The 22,271-nt window shown below is 28.7% G+C and overlaps 4 protein-coding genes across 9 annotated transcripts; 2 read left to right on the top strand and 2 right to left on the bottom strand.

Moving 5' to 3' along the window:
- Positions 1-284: 284 nt before the first annotated feature.
- LOC117156713 (ATP-dependent RNA helicase p62) lies at positions 285-6,166 on the bottom strand. 3 transcript variants are annotated; one of them, XM_033333992.2, is made up of 8 exons: positions 6,056-6,157; positions 5,810-5,903; positions 5,472-5,513; positions 4,191-5,180; positions 3,799-3,977; positions 3,660-3,719; positions 1,399-1,635; positions 285-1,313 (listed from the first exon to the last, which is right to left on the bottom strand). In XM_033333992.2, coding segments are annotated over exons 2-8 (1,602 nt in total). In that variant the 5' UTR covers positions 5,812-5,903; positions 6,056-6,157; the 3' UTR covers positions 285-1,221. The 3 variants fall into 3 exon arrangements, 2 of the variants coding, with proteins under 2 accessions (XP_033189883.1, XP_033189884.1); XR_004464146.2 differs by lacking the exon at positions 285-1,313 and adding an exon at positions 2,402-2,818 and having other exon boundaries at positions 1,496-1,635; positions 6,056-6,166; XM_033333993.2 differs by lacking the exon at positions 5,472-5,513 and having other exon boundaries at positions 6,056-6,155.
- An 850-nt stretch (positions 6,167-7,016) lies between these two features.
- Positions 7,017-11,821, top strand: mys (position-specific antigen beta subunit myospheroid). The gene is made up of 10 exons (XM_033334118.2): positions 7,017-7,216; positions 8,162-8,327; positions 8,438-8,744; positions 8,830-9,058; positions 9,162-9,246; positions 9,317-9,964; positions 10,045-10,356; positions 10,433-10,633; positions 10,714-11,217; positions 11,295-11,821. Exons 1-10 carry the CDS (start codon positions 7,209-7,211, stop codon positions 11,358-11,360), a joined length of 2,526 nt encoding a protein of 841 aa, XP_033190009.1. The 5' UTR covers positions 7,017-7,208; the 3' UTR covers positions 11,361-11,821.
- Positions 11,822-15,398: 3,577 nt separating this feature from the next.
- Positions 15,399-20,481, top strand: LOC117156770 (uncharacterized). 3 transcript variants are annotated; one of them, XM_033334104.2, is made up of 7 exons: positions 15,399-15,556; positions 16,014-16,323; positions 17,272-17,397; positions 17,492-17,588; positions 17,751-17,901; positions 18,024-18,152; positions 18,274-20,481. In XM_033334104.2, the coding sequence occupies exons 2-7, from the start codon at positions 16,091-16,093 to the stop codon at positions 18,549-18,551; spliced, it is 1,014 nt and encodes a 337-aa protein (XP_033189995.1). In that variant the 5' UTR covers positions 15,399-15,556; positions 16,014-16,090; the 3' UTR covers positions 18,552-20,481. The 3 variants fall into 3 exon arrangements, with proteins under 3 accessions (XP_033189995.1, XP_076473746.1, XP_033189998.1); XM_076617631.1 differs by lacking the exon at positions 15,399-15,556 and having other exon boundaries at positions 15,626-16,323; positions 17,347-17,397; XM_033334107.2 differs by lacking the exon at positions 15,399-15,556 and having other exon boundaries at positions 15,635-16,323.
- On the bottom strand, positions 20,114-22,259 carry LOC117156771 (tRNA methyltransferase 10 homolog A). Of its 2 annotated transcripts, XM_076617632.1 has the most exons (6): positions 22,128-22,259; positions 21,763-22,022; positions 21,302-21,611; positions 20,989-21,135; positions 20,814-20,919; positions 20,114-20,739 (listed from the first exon to the last, which is right to left on the bottom strand). In XM_076617632.1, the coding sequence occupies exons 2-6, from the start codon at positions 21,942-21,944 to the stop codon at positions 20,516-20,518; spliced, it is 969 nt and encodes a 322-aa protein (XP_076473747.1). In that variant the 5' UTR covers positions 21,945-22,022; positions 22,128-22,259; the 3' UTR covers positions 20,114-20,515. The 2 variants fall into 2 exon arrangements, with proteins under 2 accessions (XP_076473747.1, XP_076473748.1); XM_076617633.1 differs by lacking the exon at positions 22,128-22,259 and having other exon boundaries at positions 20,114-20,718; positions 21,763-22,121.
- Between the last annotated feature and the right edge of the window lie 12 nt (positions 22,260-22,271).

Raw genomic sequence — 22,271 nt, 5'->3', positions numbered from 1 at the left:
TGCAAACATACAATCGTAGACAAGGCATTTTTGTTCTTTAACCCTTTCACTACTGCAGTGTTTTCCGTCGGAGTGACACCGCTGCACGGGCCACCGTGCCGCCGGAATAGCGGTACTGAACGGAGCACTGCGGCGGAAAGCGTTCATATGTTGCGCGGGGCTCATAATTAAGTGGTATCCCGCGGACGTCGTCTATAGGCGACACTCGTCCGCACAGGTAGTCACGCGGATGCCGCCTATACGTAGCGAAAGGGTTAAAGGAGAGAATATATTTAAACCACGTGTATTATTATAAACATTTTATTTTCTTTTACACCGGGTTTATTTTTGTAGTTGCAAATATGATACATTAATGTGAGATATTTTTGTCTTTTGAACAGGTTAAATATATATAATAAAAAAATTGCCGAAATGGTTATTCAAGTGCTATAGTATTTTTGTAAGAGTTGTTGAATCAATGGAAAATGTTTTCATAATGCATAACTTTACTACAAAATCGATTTATCGAGCAGATTTCTTTTGGCGAATTAATACTATGATATTGACACAGAGTATACATATGCAACTAAACAAAGTGTACTTTTACAGTTAATATTCAGTATGTTCTCCCACATAATTTCACAGACACCAACAAATAAATGATTTTCACTGTATGACCAAGTATCAAATTGGCCATATTGAAGAAGTGGAATGAATACTGATTACATTTACTACGTACTTATATCTTACTGAGCTCCAACTTCTAAGACGCGTAAATAATTATAAATTAAGTTTTTCCTTACTAAAAAAATTTTAACAACAATTATGGATATTAGCAACCAATTGTCAATAAAGGGAGGAAAACTTTTTAGATCAAACTTAATTTTTTAAAATTGTCAATCATTTCCTATTAACTATTTCTTTTCGTACTTCTTACTGCATATTTTTCACTTTGCGTGCCTCAATGAATGAGAAAGTAGAAATGTAATGCAAAATATTATTATAATGGAAATTTGACAAAGGTATTGTATGTAGTTTACTAAGTTTTACACTATCGCTAACTACAACAATAAGATTATAAATAGAAATTTAAAAAATTAACCGAGCACGGAACTAACGTAAAGCAATAGGGCCTTAAAGGAGAACTTTTACTAATCACAGAGGAACAAATTGTAATAAGTTTCAGATCTCCAGCAGGTTACTTGTTCAGAAAGTTTGTGATTGGAAGTTGAATTAAACCAACTACGCGTCAAAGTAACTTAGATTATCGAATCGTTTATGTGTTTTAGGGAAAGCAGTTTCTCTTCTGCGATAATTTCCATAGCCCCAACGATCTGCAAAATTACACATAGAACATTTAAGCAAATTAAACAAAATCATTATATGATATGAATTTAGTTTCATAGTTTTCATAAATACTTCGTGCAGGATCATTTCCAGTTCTGTCTGCAAGTTCCATAAGTTTTGGATTGATAACTTGTTTAGCTTCCTTAAGTACATTAATTAAACCTTTAGCCTGTCGGCTATTTTGTGGTGTAAAGAAGGCATAACTCGTGCCTGAATTATTTGATCGGCCCGTCCTACCAATTCTATGAATGTAGTCTTCAGATGAAGTCGGATAATCGAAGTTGATCACGTACTTTACGTCGTCGACATCTAAAGTTGTTTCATTAAAATATGTACTAACATAAAAATATTGAGTGTGTTAAATATGATGTAAGATATGCTATATTTAATAAAAATATTAATTTTTTGGCAATATATACTCAATATGCCAACTATAATATGAAATCCATATAGATTATATTATCATGATCTTTTCTTCTTTAAAATTTTTATATTTATTTGTTAAAGTCGAAGCTAAATGTCATAACAGAAATTAATGCGAAAAACTAATTATTTTTATCTCCATATCTTTCCATGAGAATATGCAGCTAAGCCTACACTACATCACATATCAAATACACAAATTTCAATATTAAATATTAAAACTTCATAACAGTTAATAAGTAACTTCTAAAACCTTACTTAGTAACATAAACAATAGAATATTTGTATTACCTTTCTCTATGCATATTCTGTACACAAGTATTCATAACATAGAACAAAAAGTCGAAGAACTTATAAAAAGAATCAATATTGTAGATATTTAAATAAGAAATCCGTCACAGTAGAAGGAGTGTATATCGTATTCCCTATAAATTCTTTTTCTTTAACAAATATAATGAAAATGATTTTAAGTAAGATTTACAGTAACTTCTTTTTCAAACACTGTTACAGTTTTATATTGTCTAATATTTCACATTAAGGTGCTTTCATTCCTAATTATTAAAACATTGAAGATAAATTAAGAATTGTATCAGTTACAGTACATATAAATGTATATGAATGTAAGTTAGCTGCATAGTAATTAAATACAAACCCTGTTATCGTTGATGCACGTTCCGTATGACTGCATACAGAGCGCCTCACGATGTGTGCTATTCTTAAATGCAACTTCACATCGCAACGTCGTGTCCTAAGCATCACCACCGAGTAGCGATAGTAGCAAAATCAATAGATTGTTGTCTCTCATACGGGCTGAACATTGGCTATGAAGTGTGATGGTTGTACCAAAACGTAACCAACGGTCTTACCTCACAACCAACCAGCGCCGATAACGGCACCACCCGCGCACCACTCTACTACTTGCGTGGTACACAGGCTGAACACAGAGGCACATTAAGTACAATATTATGTGCAAAACAGAATTGCGTATGTACAATGAGTGAGCCATGTTTTCTTTATTGAACGATCGTTTTTCATCGCACACTCAATATAATTTGTGCACCATGTGCCTCTGAAACAAAGGACAACCAGACTGATTAACATAAATTACAGGATGCCCACATATATTACTAAAGCACTTCTCTTATATTCCAATCTTTATACTCTCAATTCTTTAACACAAGCACATTATTTAATTCCTCTTTTCTTTTCTTCTCCTTTTTTTCTCATTTTCTCCGATATTTTTTTTTTAATAAAATAGATAGCATTACACGTCAATAAAGCTAATAGAAAAATTAGGATGAACAAAAAACTTTGTACAGTACCTGAAGTATATAACACAATTATACGATATAAAATAAAGAAAAAATGCAGCACCTCTTCTTAAATAGTAAAAATAAAAACTTACGAAAATTTAACGCTTTTCATATTAATACAAATATAATAAATATATATATATATATATAAATTTTAAAGGAATAAGTAATAAAAGTTGAAGCTACCTAATGCCATCTATTTATAGTACATTAAGCTTATGTAAAGTTTGAGAATGTACACTAAAACTATTTTTTATACTGCATTAATATTATTATATCGTTCTACAATTTCAATAATTAACTATAGAATTCTACAAAGAATAACACATTGTTGAAAAGTCCTTATTTATCAATTTTTCTTATTTCTTAATTAACATGGTAAGTTATTTAATGTTAATCATTTTTATTCCAAAAACAGTGGGGCATCACCTTCATATAACCAGTCTGTGCTACATCGCCACTTTACCCTACCCTACCCCTTTTTAATTAAGTACAAATTTTCTCAAATACAACTGATCTAAACTTCAATAAATTCTTCAAAATCTACTATGTTTTAACAAAAATAAAAAATGTTAAACAAGTAACTCTATTACTTACCCAATCCACGAGCAGCAACATCTGTTGCTACAAGAATTGAATCCTTATTTCTTCTAAATTCTAAAATTTAATATAGCATAATGTAATTATGTGAATAATGCAATGAAAATGTTATCAGCATACATATATATCAACAAACCTGTAAGAACAAAATCTCTTTCTAGTTGCGATTTGTCACCATGTATACATACTGCTGGCCACCCATATCGACGAATAGTTTTAGTAATACTCTCCACCTTTTTCTTTGTCTCTACAAAAATTATTGTCTTCCCACCTTCTGGACTAACATTACTAATCTCCTGAAGAAGATCTTGCAATCTAAAGTAGAAGAATAAAATATTAAATTGTAAGCAACCTTTAAAAAGTAAAATATTAATATATTGAATAAAAAAGTCAGTTCTTCTTAGAGATAAAATATTATGAAAAATCACGAACTATCATATATTACTTTCATCATAAACGATAAAATAAAAAATTTTTATTTTGACATAATTTATACTATTAGTAAATCGAAATATTTAAAATACATACTTCGCTTGTTTTTCATGTTCTTCACAGACATCAACAATCTGAAGAATATTGTGATTAGCTGATAATGTTAATGATCCAATGTTCAATTGTGTATAGTCTACAAGGTATTCCTCTGCAAGATTTCTAACTTCTTTCGGCCAAGTTGCAGACCACATCAATACCTGTCTATCTGGCCTAATTTGTTCAATAATTTTTCGAATTTGAGGTTCAAAACCCATGTCTAGCATTCTATCTGCTTCATCTAATACCAAGTACGTACATCTACGTAAATTAGTTATACCTCGTTCCAAAAAGTCAATTAATCGTCCTGGTGTGGCAATGCAAATCTCAACTCCTTGTTCTAAATCGCGAGCTTGGCTTCCTTTAGGCGCACCACCAAAAATACAAGTGCTTCTTACGTAGCCAAAATTATAAGTAACTTTTTGAATTTGCTGCGCCAATTCTCTTGTTGGTGCTAGAACTAGAGCAATTGGCCCGTCACCATGATTTAATGGTTGTTGACTGCTAATATGTACAATTGCAGGTAGGATGTATCCTAAAGTTTTCCCAGATCCAGTTTGTGCTATTCCAACCATATTTTGTCCAGACATTGCAATTGGCCATCCTTGAGCTTGAATAGCAGTTGGTTCACTAAACCCCTGTTTTCTAATACATTGCATTACATGATCAGGAAAATTTCCTTCTTCAAAATGTTGTATAGGATTAGGAATTTTCTCTCCCTTAAGAGTAATCTGATTCTCCTGTCTAAATATATCTATTTCTTGTGGATGACGTGATTGAACATTAGGATGTGGTATATAAAAATCTTTTTTAAAAGGCTTTAAATTTTCAAAACTCCAGTTTGGTTTTTTTAAGGCTCCCATAGTGCCATGCATATTATTTTTGTTGCGATTTTCAAATCGTCCATTTCTATTATTAGCATTATTTCCATATGCAGATCCCCTTTCTTTTGTTCTATAGTTTCCACCATGATAACTAGCTCCGTATGTCCTATATAAAAATTAGACACGTATTATAATTAAAGCACAATATTATGTATTTCATATGGATGTAGAGAACAAAGAGAATCAGCTCCAGATAAAAAAATATGTGGATTCCGAAGGCATGTTCTCAAATTACTATTCCTCCCACAAGCATTCATGCTCCATTGATATATACAAAATGGAGGCATGCCAAAATAAGAGGTATAATTAAAATAGTTATATTTTCATTAGAAATAAATTGTGTTTGATCCTATACTTCCCTATAACTGTTAATATGTATATTTGTATAGATACAAACCTAATTCTCAGGGATCCAATAGCTCCCATTACATGTCGTAACCTTCAATAAACAATGTTGGTTTTCATGTATATACAATTAAAAATTTATCAAAAGGTACTTTTGCAGATAAATGTAAAAACATTTATTCCTGCATAAAAAAAGTCCATTATGTAACATTACACGTCAATAAATTTTCGGGACGATATTATAGCGAAATGCAACGACGCATTGCGGATATCATATAATGGCCGAACATGAATGACTTTGAAGAGAGAGATAGACAGAACATTGAGATATAAATATAAATTCTACAATATAAATCTACAATTATAATTAAAGATAATGCTGTTACTCACATATTTGATACAGCAATAAAAACTTTCAATTCCTAATTAAATTACAGTAGAAGATGGTAACTTGTGTTTAATCGATTGATCAAGGTAACGAATCCTGAAATGATAATTAATTTTTATCATTGTCGGTTTACATTTAAAACATGCAAAAATATTACAAGGGTAAATGAATTATCGATTACGATGCAACATTTACAAGTTTAAAAAAAAAGAAGTGAATTACGAACAACGGTCAAACGTCCTACTTACACCACATCCAGGAACAGAAAGAACAATTTAATATGTACCCGGATGTGACGTATGTCAGGGACAAACGTATTCGAAAGTGGGGATGCGCAAGAGCTCCGAAAACATCTCTTTTCGTCCTCTGCGCATGTAATACAAAGTCGATTTTGATTGACTTGAAGGCAACAGACAACGTTATTCAACTCAGTATATTATTTACTGCACTTACGTAATTTTCTAAATTGCAACTATATATACCTATATGTTTTTAATATTAATGTATTTAATATTATAATATCAAAAAATTTACTCTCGATTACATAATATCATGTAATAATTATAGTTTTTCATTAAAATTATTCTATATAAGATGCTATACTCTATTCAACAACAAGTCAGGAAAATAACGACAATTGGTCACGTGATCTCCAATTATTGGTTGATAGTTGCTAGTAAATTATGATCTTTGAGAACAACCTGTTTTATTACAAAATAATACATTATCAATAATTAATACAATCATACAGTAATCTGCTTATGGGATCAATATTCACAAAAGTTTCTATTCTATAATATTTCAAAATTATTAATTCATCTTTGTTTCCCCAAAATTTTAATCGTCTGGTTTTATTTAGTCCTCTGGACTCAACTCGTTTAGCAGAATATACATATATGATGCTAATTTGGTAATATTATTTAACGTTGCTAGCTTTTTTTATGTTATTAGTAAAATTACTTTTTCATTTCTCTTAATATAATAATATTATTTATAGGATTAATTTACAGTAATAAGAATGTATAACATTATATTTACATCAAAATCTAAATAAGATTTCAAATATTCCGCTTTGTGTGTATCGTACACAAAAGGAAAGATAGTTCTAAGATTGAACACATGTAGCGCTAGCATTCTATTTGTTCCATTTATTCGAAAGAGATGTATTCTCTAGGTATAATTAAATACTTTGTGCAATACGTATAATCAGAATCAGGATCAGTCAGACAATCAGAAAACGTGTAGTGTGGTGTAACTAGTGTGAGTCTATCACGATCTGGTATAGACAGTTGGTTGTGGAGTGCGTGCATTTGATGGGTTACCTTTTATGGCGATTCAAGTAAAAGAAAACATTGGTCAACCTTGTGATGTTCTAATAACACATTGAAAGAGATATTTCTGATGGAAAAGTAAGCCCTCAGAATTCCTTATCCAGTTTTTTTCGTCTTTATATTTGTGGTTTCGTTTAGGAAGAGATATCATTTTGTAAATATAAAGATGACGGCATCGTGGTGAATGAATAAGCCGTCTGTTTTAAGCCGTGAATAATGGTATTTTGAAGATATCGAATACTTTTAAAATATAAATAAAAAGAATTTTTCAAAATTTTATAAGTGAACATTTTTTATATTTGGATTATGTACAAAATGTTACTGAAGTTAAGAATAAAAGTATGGGAAAACTTTTATAATCAAATCTCAATTTTCTATTAAATAATTAATTATATTTTGTAAATACTTTATTTTTTCTTTAAATTTGCTTTCCTACAGGTATATATATCTAACATAACTTATATACATTTCATAAGGAAACAGTTATAAACAAACTTTATAAAATAAATTTTTTAATATTTTGATATCAAAATTGATTATTTTAATTATTATTTGGTTCAAACTTATAGCCATAGTGTTAAAATAAAATGATAAGGTAACATGAGTTATTTATGGGTAACTTGCCAAATAAATTTTATGATGTATTTATAAATGAAGCACAGTTTGTCCCACTTTTAAATAAGTAACTAATACCATTAAAAGTTTTTAATATTTTTTTATCCATAGAAAGTGAATCCATATTTCATACTTATTCTTAGAGAATAAAAATGGGAACTAAGAATGTATATTTTAAGAATATGATGAGTCAACAATTACAAGAATATTACCTCATACCTACCTTATTCTTGGTGGAAATGATTGTACAAAGTCATAATTTCATTAAAATTTAATACAAGAGTAATAGAATTGTTATTTTATTTCAGAAATGTATCTTATCTATGATTTATAAACTACATTAAAAAGTATATTTATATGTAATCTATTAACTGCATTAATCTAAAAAGATTTGTATTTTATATGCAGAATGTTTGGCAGCTTCAGATGGATAATAGCAATAGCAATTGTTATATCATTAGTAAAGGCAAATTACTCACCTCCAGAGAGATTGACTGGAATGAATCCTTGTATAAGCAAACAAACATGTCATGAATGTATACAAACACCACATTGTGCCTGGTGTGCAGCACCAGTGAGTTTTTTTGTTAAAATATAATTACATGTATATTAATAATATAATAATAATAATATTCATATATAGTATATTTTATGTAAATAATTAAAATATATTAATCTTTACAGAAATTTTCAGAAAAGCGGTGTTTTCTGCCAAATATTAATACTAAAATATTTGCAACATGTCCTGGCGAATATACATGGAATCCAGACAATGTTTTTAGTATGATAAGACATAGAAATTTAACAAAAGGTGGTTATGCATATGGTGGTGCCAACAGTTATGAATATTCATATATGAATTCTAGCACACATGGCTCTAGTTCACAGTCCACTAGTAGTGGTAGTAGCAGCAGCAGCAGTAGCAGTGGTAGCAGAAGACAAGAAGCTGTACAAATTTGGCCACAAGAAGTTAATTTGAAACTTCGAATAAGTAAGTTACTGTAGTTATTATATATTAAACTATTTTGGCAGAAAACAATATTTACAATATTAGATATATGATATAAATCTTCTAGATGAGGCACATAGAATGACTTTTGCTTATTCACAAGCTGAAGATTATCCTGTTGATTTGTACTATCTTATGGATTTGAGTAAATCTATGGAAGATGACAAAAAAAAATTATCAGATTTAGGTCAACTCTTAGTAGAAAGTATGAGTAAAATTACAAGTAACTTTCGATTAGGTTTTGGCAGTTTTGTTGATAAAGTTGTAATGCCTTATGTTAGTACAATGCCTAAGTCGTAAGTTTCCCATAAAAAATGATAATCTTTCTGCATGCATAATTTGAAATTACTATTTTACATTTCATTTAATGGTAAATTTATAGTCAGTTTTGTATTTTAGATTAATAGAACCATGTGATGGATGTGCAGCACCATATGGCTACAAAAATATTATGACATTGTCTCAAGATACAAGTCATTTTGCAGTAAGTATATAATAATATAATTTTGCAATGAATATTCCATAAAAATTATCAACTTTTCTTATCTGTGTAGAGTTTAGTGCGAAATGCTTCAGTATCTGGAAACTTAGATGCGCCAGAAGGAGGATTTGATGCAATAATGCAAGCTATAGTTTGTAGACAGCAGATTGGCTGGCGTGAAAAGGCTCGTAGACTTTTAGTATTTTCTACAGATGCTGGTTTTCATTATGCAGGCGATGGTAAATTGGGTGGAATTGTCAAACCAAATGATGGTGAATGTCACTTAGATAGTACAGGACTTTACACGCATTCATCATTACAAGACTATCCAAGTATTTCTCAAATTAATTTAAAAGTTAAGCAAAATGCTATTAATGTTATATGGGCTGTTACGGAAGAACAAATAAATGTATATAAAAGACTGACTAAACATGTAGAAGGATCTTTTGCTGGTAAATTATCAGATGACTCGAGTAATGTTGTAGAATTAATTCGTGAACAGTATGATGCAATTTCAAGTTCAGTTGAAATGAAAGATACAGCTAGCAGTGCTGTGAAGGTAAAATACTTTTCAAAGTGTTTGGGTACGGGTCCGCTTATTGAAACTTCAAAATGTGACGGATTAAAAGTTGGAACAAAAGTGGAATTTACTGCAGAAATCGAAGTCACGAGTTGCCCAGAAAATAGGTCTGAATGGAAACAAAAATTCGATATTTATCCAGTAAGAATAAAAGCATTCGCATTTGTCTACATAATTTAATATTTGAAGTTAAACAAACAAATTTTCTTATCTTTTTTTAGGTTGGAATTAATGAAACGCTTACTGTAAATTTGGAAATGTTATGTGACTGTGAATGCGAACGCGAAGGTGCTATGTATGAACCGAAATCACCAGAATGTAATGGTGTAGGAACTTTAAAATGTGGCATTTGTGAATGTTATGATGGATTTTTTGGAAAACGCTGTGAATGCAGTCCTCATCAAGAAATGACAGGATTAGATAAACATTTCCAATCTTGTAGACCTGATAATACTTCTCTTGTAGATTGTTCAGGGAGAGGAACTTGTGCTTGTGGTCAATGTGAATGTGAAGAAAGAGAAAATCCTGAAGAAGTAAATATAGATATATGATTTTAATATAAAAATTTACATCTTTTTTGATTGAGTATATGATGTTTTTTTTTTACAGATAATATCAGGTCATTTTTGTGAATGTGACAATTTCTCATGTGATCGAGATCAAGGTCATTTGTGCTCAAATCATGGAACATGCGAGTGTGGCCAATGTGTCTGTAATGCAGGATGGACTGGTCCATCTTGCAATTGTAGATCTTCAAATGAGACTTGTATTGCACCAGGAACTACCAATGGAGTGTTATGTTCAGGACATGTAAGATTTTTATTGCTTTGAGAAGAAAAAGCTTTATTTTGTTTTACAAGTTTAACTTCGATTAATCTTTTATCATTTAGGGAGATTGTGTTTGTGGTGAATGTATTTGTCATGAAGAAGGAAATACTAGATATTCTGGTAAACACTGTAATAAGTGTCCAACCTGTCCAAGCCGTTGTGAAGAATTAAAAAATTGTGTATTATGTCAAATGTATGGTACTGGTAATTTCACTGATAAAGAGGAATGTGCAAAAAATTGCAAAGAATTCGTCCCTGAACCAGTTGATACAGTTATACCAGATGTGGATAAGGATGAAGTTCCATGCTTCGGTATAGATGAAGACGACTGCAAATATAATTTTGTTTATTATTACAATGAAACGAATTGTCTAAAAGTCAGAGCTCAGAAGGAAAGGGAATGTCCACCCCAAGTTTACATGCTCGGTATAGTATTAGGTGTAATTGCAGCTATTGTTTTAATCGGTCTTGCATTATTACTTTTGTGGAAACTATTAACAACTATACACGACAGAAGAGAATTTGCAAGATTTGAAAAGGAAAGAATGATGGCTAAATGGGACACGGTAAACATATTAATTTATCTTTAATTTTGTATATTTTGTATGCTACAAAACCTTTCATTTAAATTATCTTTAAACAGGGTGAAAATCCAATTTATAAACAAGCAACTTCAACATTTAAAAATCCAACATATGCTGGAAAATGAAAATCATGAAAATAATCCCTATTTAATGGAAGAAATTATTTTATTGCAGAAAATTGTGTTTTTATACATAAATATAAATTTTTGATTGATTAATATTTAAATGATAAACAAATTTTATTATGCAGCGAATGAAGCTTTAGCACTAATTAAAATAATTATTAACATTATAATTGATAAGTATTTAATGGAATTTAATGTAATATGAAGTTATCAAATTATTCATTAAGTATGATATTATAATACTGCCATATAACGTAGACTGCTATGTATGAATGCGTGCGTATGTATGTAAGTGTAAATTATGTACACAATGTATACAATGAAAAATTATAACGTAGAAATCGGTATCTGCATGAAAATACGAAACGGTTAAAAGATTTAAAATGTTAATCTTATTGTAACACTTATATAGAAGTGCCTTTTTGTCTTTTATGACAAAAATATATTTATATAATTTCCAATTGTCGACTTTAATATAAAATTTATGAGATGTAATTCTTTCAGAAGACTTCATTCACTCTTACCAAATTAGAGTGTGATGAATTTTTCTTTTAAATATATTTATTGACATTTTTCATACACCCACAATATTTCAAATAGAAAATATAAATAAGGTACATTTTAATATGTGATATTGTAAGATCTAAAATGTTTTTATTGACAAAATGTTCACTTGTTTTTCACCTAAGTCTTCCTGAGTCTCATATATGTTTTATTTTTTATAAAAAAAATCTAAAAATATATGTAGAAAATTGTATAAATGTAAAGAATAGCAAAATGCATAGTAATAAGTATAAATCATTTTGCAATTTATAACAAAAGCGAATCTCGAGATTTTTTATTCTAAACGTTTATGAATTTTTTTCCTTTATTGTGTCCATAGATAGATATGCAGTTAACGAAATGCTCGTTAAAGCAACATAAATCGACATTTTAAATGTACCGAAAAACTAATGCTTTTATAATACATTGTATTAATAACTTTTACACTACTTTATTGTTATTTATATGTTCGCGTTCGGAACAAAGAAACAAACTTAGTATAACAATAACTAAATTTTCTAAACAAATATTTCAGATGTATGCAAATAGTATTATTACGAAATAATTATTTCGTGATAAAAATGATGTATTTGATAAATCATACACTTGAAATGAAAGTTTTACTGTCATTGATAATGATAAAAAGATCAGCTTATCTTACATTTTCATTGTAAGATAAATAAATATAGTAGAACCTAGTTTATGCAAACAAGTTAATGCTGAGCATCTTTTATCTGAACTAGGATCAATCGTAATTTTGTAATACGTGTAAACACTCTTATAATGAGTATGTATATTAATGCATACAATTATTTGTTTTTATTCGAAATAAATTCTGCGTCAAAGAAGGAAAAGTTGAAATCGTAACACTTAAATCCTAATATTTGAACTAATAAGAAGAGTTCGAAAGAATAGCTATCTACTGAATTTCTATTATCAGAATTAGTCGGTTATCCGAACTGTCTTGTCCTTATCCTCCAACCTGTTCGGATAATCGAGGCTCAACTGTACAATATTGTGTTTTTATGTGTTAATAATATATTTTCATGTGTTCATTTGTACATTTACAGCCTGGTTTTCGCAAATAAGCTACGTGTACGTATATGATCTGCTCCAACATTAGGGTAATGTATTGTTCCTAAGAAGAAAGTACTATAGAAAGTGAAATAGAATTTCATATTTATATATAGTAATAATAATGATATTACAAATACAAGTTTTGTTTATAGATAATTGCGTATGTAATATACAAAGTTTTCGTTAAATTCTGTTCTAATTTTTTTTATTTCTTTCAAATTACTATATTTGCAAAAATTAAAAAGTAGTTACATTTTTAATCGAAATATGATACTCGTGCATAGTAACAATTTGTTAGAAATTTGCTTATAATATACAGATAGCAATTTGCGCGTAAAGTTGGCGTCGCGACAAGAACGTAGTACAATATTATGTTGTAGTTGCAATTTTATGATAAACTACGTAATTTTATAGCATACGTTATATTTTAACATAAATTGTATTCAAATATGTACAAATTATCATTGGTAAAATATCTGTAATGTAATACCTGGTAATACATAATCAAATTATCTTGTGTGATTATGTAAATACATAAAAATAATACAAAGATAGTGCAGAATAGAGGTCACGACGGAAATAAAATGTATCTTTAATTACGTAATTTGTAATTATTATTTACTATAAATTACAATTACTTATTTTGGAATAGGGAAATTATATTCTATATTATTTGAATTATTTATAATATAATTAACATTGTATATTGAAGTAATTATTATATTAGTTTAATTCATCGTATAAAAATTTTAGCGCATGACTAAAAGAATGTACTCTTTATTTCATTTAATTATCATCTTTCATTAATTTTTGATAGCAATAATATGATAGACTTTCTAATACCAACAAACTATATAATGAAAATTATCCGTGATTTTGTAACGGAATCGAATAGTTGTCGAATGAAAAAAAGAGAATTATGTGTAGAATGTTCTTAACCTGTTAATATCAGAATTTTAAATATATTTAACTACGATAGCGGAAAATTTTAGGGAAGTTTCTAGTGACTAGTTTTGAAAAAATTTATTGAAGGACGATACATACTTAATAATTACAAATTATTGGTAACTATCACAAGTAAATCACGTATAAACAATAATCTATATACTTTTACTTACCCTCATTTACGAAAAATCGTTAATAAAATCTAGTTATATGATAATGACATTGAACAACTAGACTAAACATTTTGTTTAACAAAATCTAACGTATATATCATCAAATTTCAGAAGATAGGATACCAGATCATTTATTACGTTACTATGATATAGTAAAAGTGAAAACCTGAGAGAGTCTGACCTAGCATAATTTAAAGTGGAATGAAATTATTAGGAAATGATAGTAGAGCAAAGATCTTATTAATCAGACAGAATTCTAGTATACAGGGTGGTTGGTAACTGATGGTACAAGCGGAAAGGGGGTGATTCTACGCGAAAAAAGAAGTCGAAAATATAGAATAAAAATTTTTCGTTTGAGACTTCGTTTTCGAGAAAATCGACTTTGAATTTTCGCTCGGTACATGTGCACTTTATCACGTCTCGTTATAACGGATCTCACTGTAAATCGTTGTCTCGATGGAAAAATTAAAAAAAAAAAAATTTTGTTTTCTTAATTTTTTTTAAGAAAAAAAATTTTTATTCTATATTTTCGACTACTTTTTTCGCGTAGAATTACCCCCTTTCCGCTTGTACCACCAGTTACAAACTACCCTGTATAAAATAAAACATTTTCACTTAACTAACCAATCTATTAATTAATTTATTTTTTACTTGTAAATTCATTGAATAATTTTATAAAAAGAAAAAGAAAGAAAAATGGTTAAATTGCCATTTTAAAAGAATATTAGTGCATACAATATCATACGCTTATGTACATACTTATATATACAGATATATCGTTTAAATATTAAACGTAATTTTATATTATAAATATATTAAGTGATAAAATTGCTAGATAAGTATAACGTGAATTTATATAGAACAACAATGAAATTAAATTTACTTTAAAAAATATATAAGTTTATAGAAATTTTGTATAATCTTTATAGAAATGATAAGATAAAAACTTTAAAGAAGTCTGACTATTGAATACAGTAGATATAAATTACAATTGAATGAATTTTGTAATTAGGATATAAAATAATATGAATCTTATTGTATATATATATATACAAGTTTCGTGATTAGATGACTTTTTAAGCTTCCGGTGTAATTCTTTCTAATCTTCCTAATTATAAAATGTATCATTTTTTATTTCATAAATTAGATATTAACTATTCTAGCATAAATTAAAAATCAACTTTTTTAATATTATATAAAATGCAGTGTTGTATCAAATATTAGCGGAATGACTAAAATTTTGAAATTTCATTGCTGCGTTTCCTGCTGTTTGTACGCGGTGCAACCACGTCTCGTGTCTCGCAGTCACGTGTTGGAGCTAGTAGGTGAAGGTAGGGTACGTGAAATAACGCTTGAGGGCGTACGTACGTCGTATCAGTAGCACGTTACATTAACTAGCCATGAACTAGTGCTTCTAGAGAGATACGAAAAAAGACAAAACGCGTGGTTAAGAAAAAGGTACATATTCATAAAATTAACAAGAACGATTGTAAAGTACCGCGAGGGTATACACTCAGTTCTTATATATATTTCGTCTCTTTCTCATTTGTGTTTCTTTCCCTTACTTTGTTCTTTCTCTCTTTCTTTTCCCCTCTCTCTCTATCTGTCTCTTTCTCTCCTCCCTTTCTCTCTCTCTCTCTCTCTCTCTCTCTCTGACTCATTCACGTTGCACTCGTTTGTACTGTATCAGCCGTGGTCATAGTCATAGTCTTAATCCATCCTTTCGTTTATATTCATTTCTATCTTTCTCGCTTTCCGTTCTTTCTTCTCTGTCTTATCAGGTCATCTCCTTTCTCAGTCTTTCTTTCTTTCTCACTCTGTTCTTCGATGCAAAGCAGAAGAAACCCCCGCGGTTGCTCGTTCGTTCTCAAAAGTCTTACTCTCGTTGTCACGCGCTAAAAATACTCCCGCACAGTCTTCCGAGGGTGTACCATGCCAAAGGAGTACAAAAATTAGGACGACAAAAGCAGTCAACGTCGACCTGGAACTGTCATGGAACTGCTTTCGAGAGTGGCATGTTATTTTCGATGGATGAGGAACGCAACACCTCATGATGCAAGTGAAGCGGAGGACGAACATAAAACTATCGAGGATGAACGGTATCGGAATGTCGGGTGCAATTTCGAAGCCTCTAGGCGACTTTGTAGCATTTTGGAGAGTATCCTTCTGTGGGAGAATTCTGTGAACAGTATCTCCGTCCTCATCATATTCAATATACTGTTTTGGTAAGTCCGTATAGCATTGTAATATCATATGCGTCACTGCTAAGATATGATGTTATGCGTGATTTCGCGAAATTTGATTACTACTGTACCGATACACGCTTTTTCATTGTAAAGTTAAATTTTCATTTCAGCTAGATTACAAAATAAAGAACCTTGTAACATTTAACACAATGTCGAAGAATCAGTATATATAACGCGTGTTTTTTCTCGTTATACGTAAAGCTCTGTAATGTTTTTTTTTCTAGTAAACAAGCTTACTATAGTGACACTTAATAAAAATTTTATGCGCATTAGTAGAAGTTATTGCGAGGCGTTCAGCTGTTTCTAAACGTCTTCGATGTAATTTGTCTTCTAGGTCAAGGTTTGTAAAAGTGTGCGCGTTTCGGCATTTAACTTGTCAGTAGTAAATAACAGTGTCACTGTTTAAGCATTCTGATACTTTATATCATTTTTTGTACGTGTTTCTTCATAAAAGGGTACAAATAACGTCAACTATATGATGTTTTTTTATGCATGTTACAAAAACAAGTTGAGATAAGCGGTCATTGATGGGTTTCCGCAGTTCCGAGTAGTACATTCTAAAATCTCTTTCTCCACGATTATATTTCTTCGTGACATTCATATTTGCTTTGTTGAATGAATTGCATGTTTTCTGCGTATTTTCCCACCGGATCTACAGCACTATTCTAGATGGCAGTAGGTGTTGACAATTAAAAAAGTAACGTCTGATTGAAAATCGACCAGTCCATATTACATATAAATGCAATATTTATTTCGTTATTATGATTGATTATATATTTAATTATTTATACACTTTATAATGAAACTGTGAATAGAAAAAATTAGAAATAATTTCATAATTATATATTTTTGAAAATTAAAAAATATTTAATCATATATCTATACAAAAAAGTTTTAAAAGGTATTAAATTTTTATACATTTTTCAGGGGTATTATTGTATTAGAAATTCGAGGGTTTGCTGCAGCTAGCAGTGCTGCACTAATCACTGTGCTCTGTTATAGTACCCTGGAAGCTCATGTTCAGAAGGAGAATAAAGCATTGGACACAGCTGCGTATGTGTTAAAGTTTCCAAAACATTATGCTCATATACTTATAATTATCTTATATATACAGTTAATTCAATTAAAATGTATAATGTATTTATAGCTCCTATGCAAAAGCAGAACAGATTGAAAAAATAGGAAAAATAATAAAATCTGCAATTTATTGGTTGAAACAGTTAAGGAAAGAGCAACCAGGGGTGGTAATAATTTATTTATAAATATATTTTATAATATAGAAATAGTAAAATATATTTAACTAATATATATTTATTTTGACTACACTATATCTACAATATATATATAGTGTAGTATGACTACACTATAACTATAAAATTAACTCTAAATATTGAAAATGATTTCAGTTTTGTACTGCAGTATGCTCTCTTTCTTTGGGCCTATGGATTATTGGTCGTGCTATAAATGGTATACTTCTTACATATACAATATGTATGAGCATTTTACTTGGACCTCCATTACTGTTGAAGTTACCTAGCAAAATGGTAGTACAAAAAGGTGATTAATATAATGTCAAATATAAAAAATTTTATTTTTATTAATAGCAAGAGCTAATAATGAGTATAATGTTAATTCTGTATATGATAATTCTAAATGTTATTATTTTCATTTTATTATAGAGTGGGATAGTGAAATTGAAGAATTTTTACCAGCAGTAACTGAAGACAATCTTCAAGTTCTTACAAGAGCTGGAGAATCAGGGGATCAATCTCCAACACCGACAAGTGTATTGTCTGATGCTCAAAATGGTATAACTAATTATTCAATACTAGTATTGTTAAATATTATTTATTTAAAGAGCTATTTTATACCTATTTAATAAATACCTGTTTTTATCAAATCTTATTAAAAAAAATTTTTTGATTATAGAGTTTCTTATTGATGAAGATCTTCTGGGTCTTAAGATACCATCACATGAAGATGGAAGTACTGATGGTGTAGAAGTTTCTGAATTAGACCTTAGTGCTGAAGAAACTGATGTGGATGGTATTAAATTTCAAAGTGGCCATTTTGAGAAAGGATCATCTTCTGAAGAAGAAGCAGAACTTGAACCAATATCAAGTAAACTAGTTATTCATAGTGATGAAAGTGGTAGCGAATTTGAAATAATTGATGGTCAAGATATTGATAATTTAGACGTTGCATGAAAATAACTGATACATGAACTGTGAAGTTATTATGCAGAATAGGATTAAGTTGAGAGGTGACTTTGGATAACGATTAAGTAAAATAATTATTTTATTATAATTTTAGCTATTTGCTTATTTACAAATATTTGTGCAAATCTAACATAACACAGTTTTGGATAAGCTAAAAGGATATTATTTTTGTTACTACAGAAATGATACAAATTACTTCTTTAAATTTATAAAAACTAAAAAATTTATCAGTAAAATTTAGATATTCTTCTTATGTCGTGCAAATGATAGCTTCTCAGTAATTACATTGATGTATACTTATACTAAAGTATATTCATGAAATTGTACATATTATGTGCAACAGAGAGAATTATCTTAATTTTTATTTTTGAAGATATACGATTTTTGATGTATATATATATAAGAGATCAATTATCAAAAAACTTTGAGGGAAAGAGATAGAGATGAGCAAATAACGATTGTCAATTTCAATGTCGCTTTGACCTTCATGGCCAAAAATGGTTTTGTATATATGTATCACACACAGAAAATAGTTACCTGCGAATTATAATTAAGAAATTAGAAACTACAATGTCCATTGTGCAGCAGGTAGAAAATAGATAAATATTATCATAGTAAATATTTACTCCGTTTTTGATATTACAAAAATGACATGTAAAAATGATTTTATCTATCAGGAATCAATTTTTTCTACTGCATAAATATTGAAATATTGTTTTGTGTTTCAAATCAATTACATAATTTAATTTTTGCAAAACAGCTTTAAGTATTAAATAGAATGTAAATAATATGTATGCATCAATAATATATTTTATTCATTACAAAAATCTCACATTAAAACTCTATTTAAAACTTAAAGAATTGGTCATAAATTTATTAAAAAGAATATTTAAAATAATTTTTTAACAAACAAAGAGAATTTCCGTATAATAAGGTCTAAATTAAATTACAAAATAGCATATATTCTCTATCTTCAAATTAGTTACACATATTTTGGTATAAGGTTGCTATTAAAAATACCACTTATGTAGACAATTTTATTGATAGAATTGATAGGTGAAGAATTAATATCAAATTTTTAAATTTATTGTTAATTTTGCCCAAATTTTGCAAAAAGCATTTAACTGTATTTCATAAGTAATATTTTATTCATAAAGTATAAGAATGAACTTTAATGTGGACAAACAGTGAACATTAGAAATTATTAAATGATAAATCATTATTGAAAAGTTTCGTGTTTTGAGGAATATATGATTTAAAAAAAAAAACAATTTCTAAATATTGAAAGTTATTTTCCAGTCATGATAACTCTATTATGTCATACAAAGTATAAAATTATAATATTTGAAGTAATAATACAATAATAAAGCTAGAATAATATAAAACTTAATTTTATACAAATCTAATTTATTCTTATAACTCCGGGTCAATCAAAAATAATTAGTGTAAATGATATATGTATGTGTAAATTTTACATAAATATAGAATATTTTTGAAATTTTCTTGCAAAATTTGAGAAAAATTAATTCATCTTTTTTAAAGTGTAACAATTTTTTGTTTTACCTCCACATTTTTATTTTGCATTAGAGATATCATATTTAAAGTGAATCTGTTAAATTACCTTAAATAAAAGCAGATATCTTTAATTTATTTAGATCATGTGCATTGATGCGTTGTAATTTGTGTTACTCTATTTCTAGATTGTATCCCACATCTACACTTAATGTACTTAATGTCTAATTTCTTAGAAACAAAATTTGTCTCTTTTTATTAGTACATTTGAATTTATGTATTTTTTATTTATAATAATTTACATATGTGTACATCAACTCGTGTATATATATGTATCTTTTATAAAATATACTACGATAATAAAATAATTGATAAAAAAATAAAACAGAGTACATATACTACAATATTACATTTACTTTTTTATTTACAACATATTTTTGTTATGTACACACATTATTCATGTTTTCAAATTCATTAATTTTAACATTTGATTCTATTTTATCATTTGCCTGAAAAATGTCTTCCTTGTCATTATAAATATGTAATGTATCTTTACTGTTTTCTAATGGTACAATTAATTGTGCATTCTTCCTTTCTGGTAAAACTTGTAGAAATGCTTCCTGCCATGTTTTTCCTTCACTGACTCTAAGTAAAATTTCAAACACTAAAAAGGTTTGTGTATATATATACATAAATTTTATATGCTAACTAATGAATTTAGCTGTATATCAGACATACCATGATCAACAGTCAAAACTTTCCTTGCTTTCATACTTAAGAATTTATCTAGAGGTAATCTGCCATGTGTTATACCAGCTTGTATAGCTAATTTATGACAGAGACCCTAAAACATAAGTATTGTATAAGAAATTTATATGAACTCATCTTATTTTGGTTATAAACCTTAGCTTACCTTATGACTGTTATGATCAACAAGACCACCTATAACGTACACATAATCACATTTTAACTGCGTAATAATATTTTCTGATTCACTAGTAAGATATATAATTTTTTCCTTTGGATAAACATCCAAATAAGGTTCTGCATGAAATTTTACCTATGCATTATTATATATTATATACAGGTTGTTAACTTTAAATCAAACATTTAAATTATTTCCATATTAGATTAGATTCCATAAAAGTTAAGATATAAATTATCTTAATCATACTTAACAATTTTTATCTTTCTAAACTTATTATAATATCATTAAAATAACATACATCCCAATGTTCGTATCCATTGTGCTTTTGCATATCAGCTTTTGACTTCCCATTAAAACTAGTAAGGGAAAATTGCATTGGTGCAATAGCTCGTCTATTCAAAGTATAACACCTTAGTATTTGTTTAGTTAACTTTGCAATATCCTTATCAATCATTAAATCATCGAAAGACAAATCGACTGTTATCCCAATTTTACAACTGCTATCTGCCATTGTACTTTTCTTTAAAGCTTTCCTGGATGGTCCAAGATCTATATTATTTGCACGAGCGAATGCTCGTTTCTGTCTTGTTTTTTCTCGCTCACGTAATCTATGAAATTAAAATAACTTTTACCTAATAACATTATTGTCAAATGTAATTTGATATAATTTAATAAATTTTGTATCCCCTTATATAGCGAAATTATCGAATACATTGTAAAATCACATAATTCTTTAATTTATTAAAGAGAAATAAAAACCTTCGTTCAACCTTTCGTGTCAACCATTTTTCCCTTTTTTTTACTTTCTTCAGCTGATGTTTACTCAAATTTGGATGTAATTCTGATAACTTTTTATCTGTATTGAAACATGTTTTCTGTTCACAAATTTTTACATATTGTGTATCATTTCCAATGTTATTTGTACCGTTCTCATTCTCCATATTTTCACAAAAAATACGGAAATGATACTCGCGTTCTGTTTTTGCGAAAGGATCCACTAAGAGTTGTAGTACAGTTGCCTAAAAAAAATCTCGTTTCATTCAGACGCAAACTGCACTTAAAACACACTTGAGAAATTACAATAAATCTAAACTGATACTGTATACTTCATAACAAAATCGTACGTCATCAATTATTTCTGTTTATTTACATCTAATTATTCCTTAATTCAAAAATAAATATTATTTTATTTATATAAATTTATATTTAATATATTTATTATTCTATCAATTATAATAATATATAAATTTTTAGATAGTTTATTATTT

The sequence above is a fragment of the Bombus vancouverensis genome, chromosome 4 (genome assembly GCF_051014615.1).
Source record: "Bombus vancouverensis nearcticus chromosome 4, iyBomVanc1_principal, whole genome shotgun sequence".
NCBI classification, from domain to species: domain Eukaryota; kingdom Metazoa; phylum Arthropoda; class Insecta; order Hymenoptera; family Apidae; genus Bombus; species Bombus vancouverensis.
Note: the sequence above shows the minus strand (reverse complement) of the source record. Positions and strands in the feature narration are given on the sequence as shown.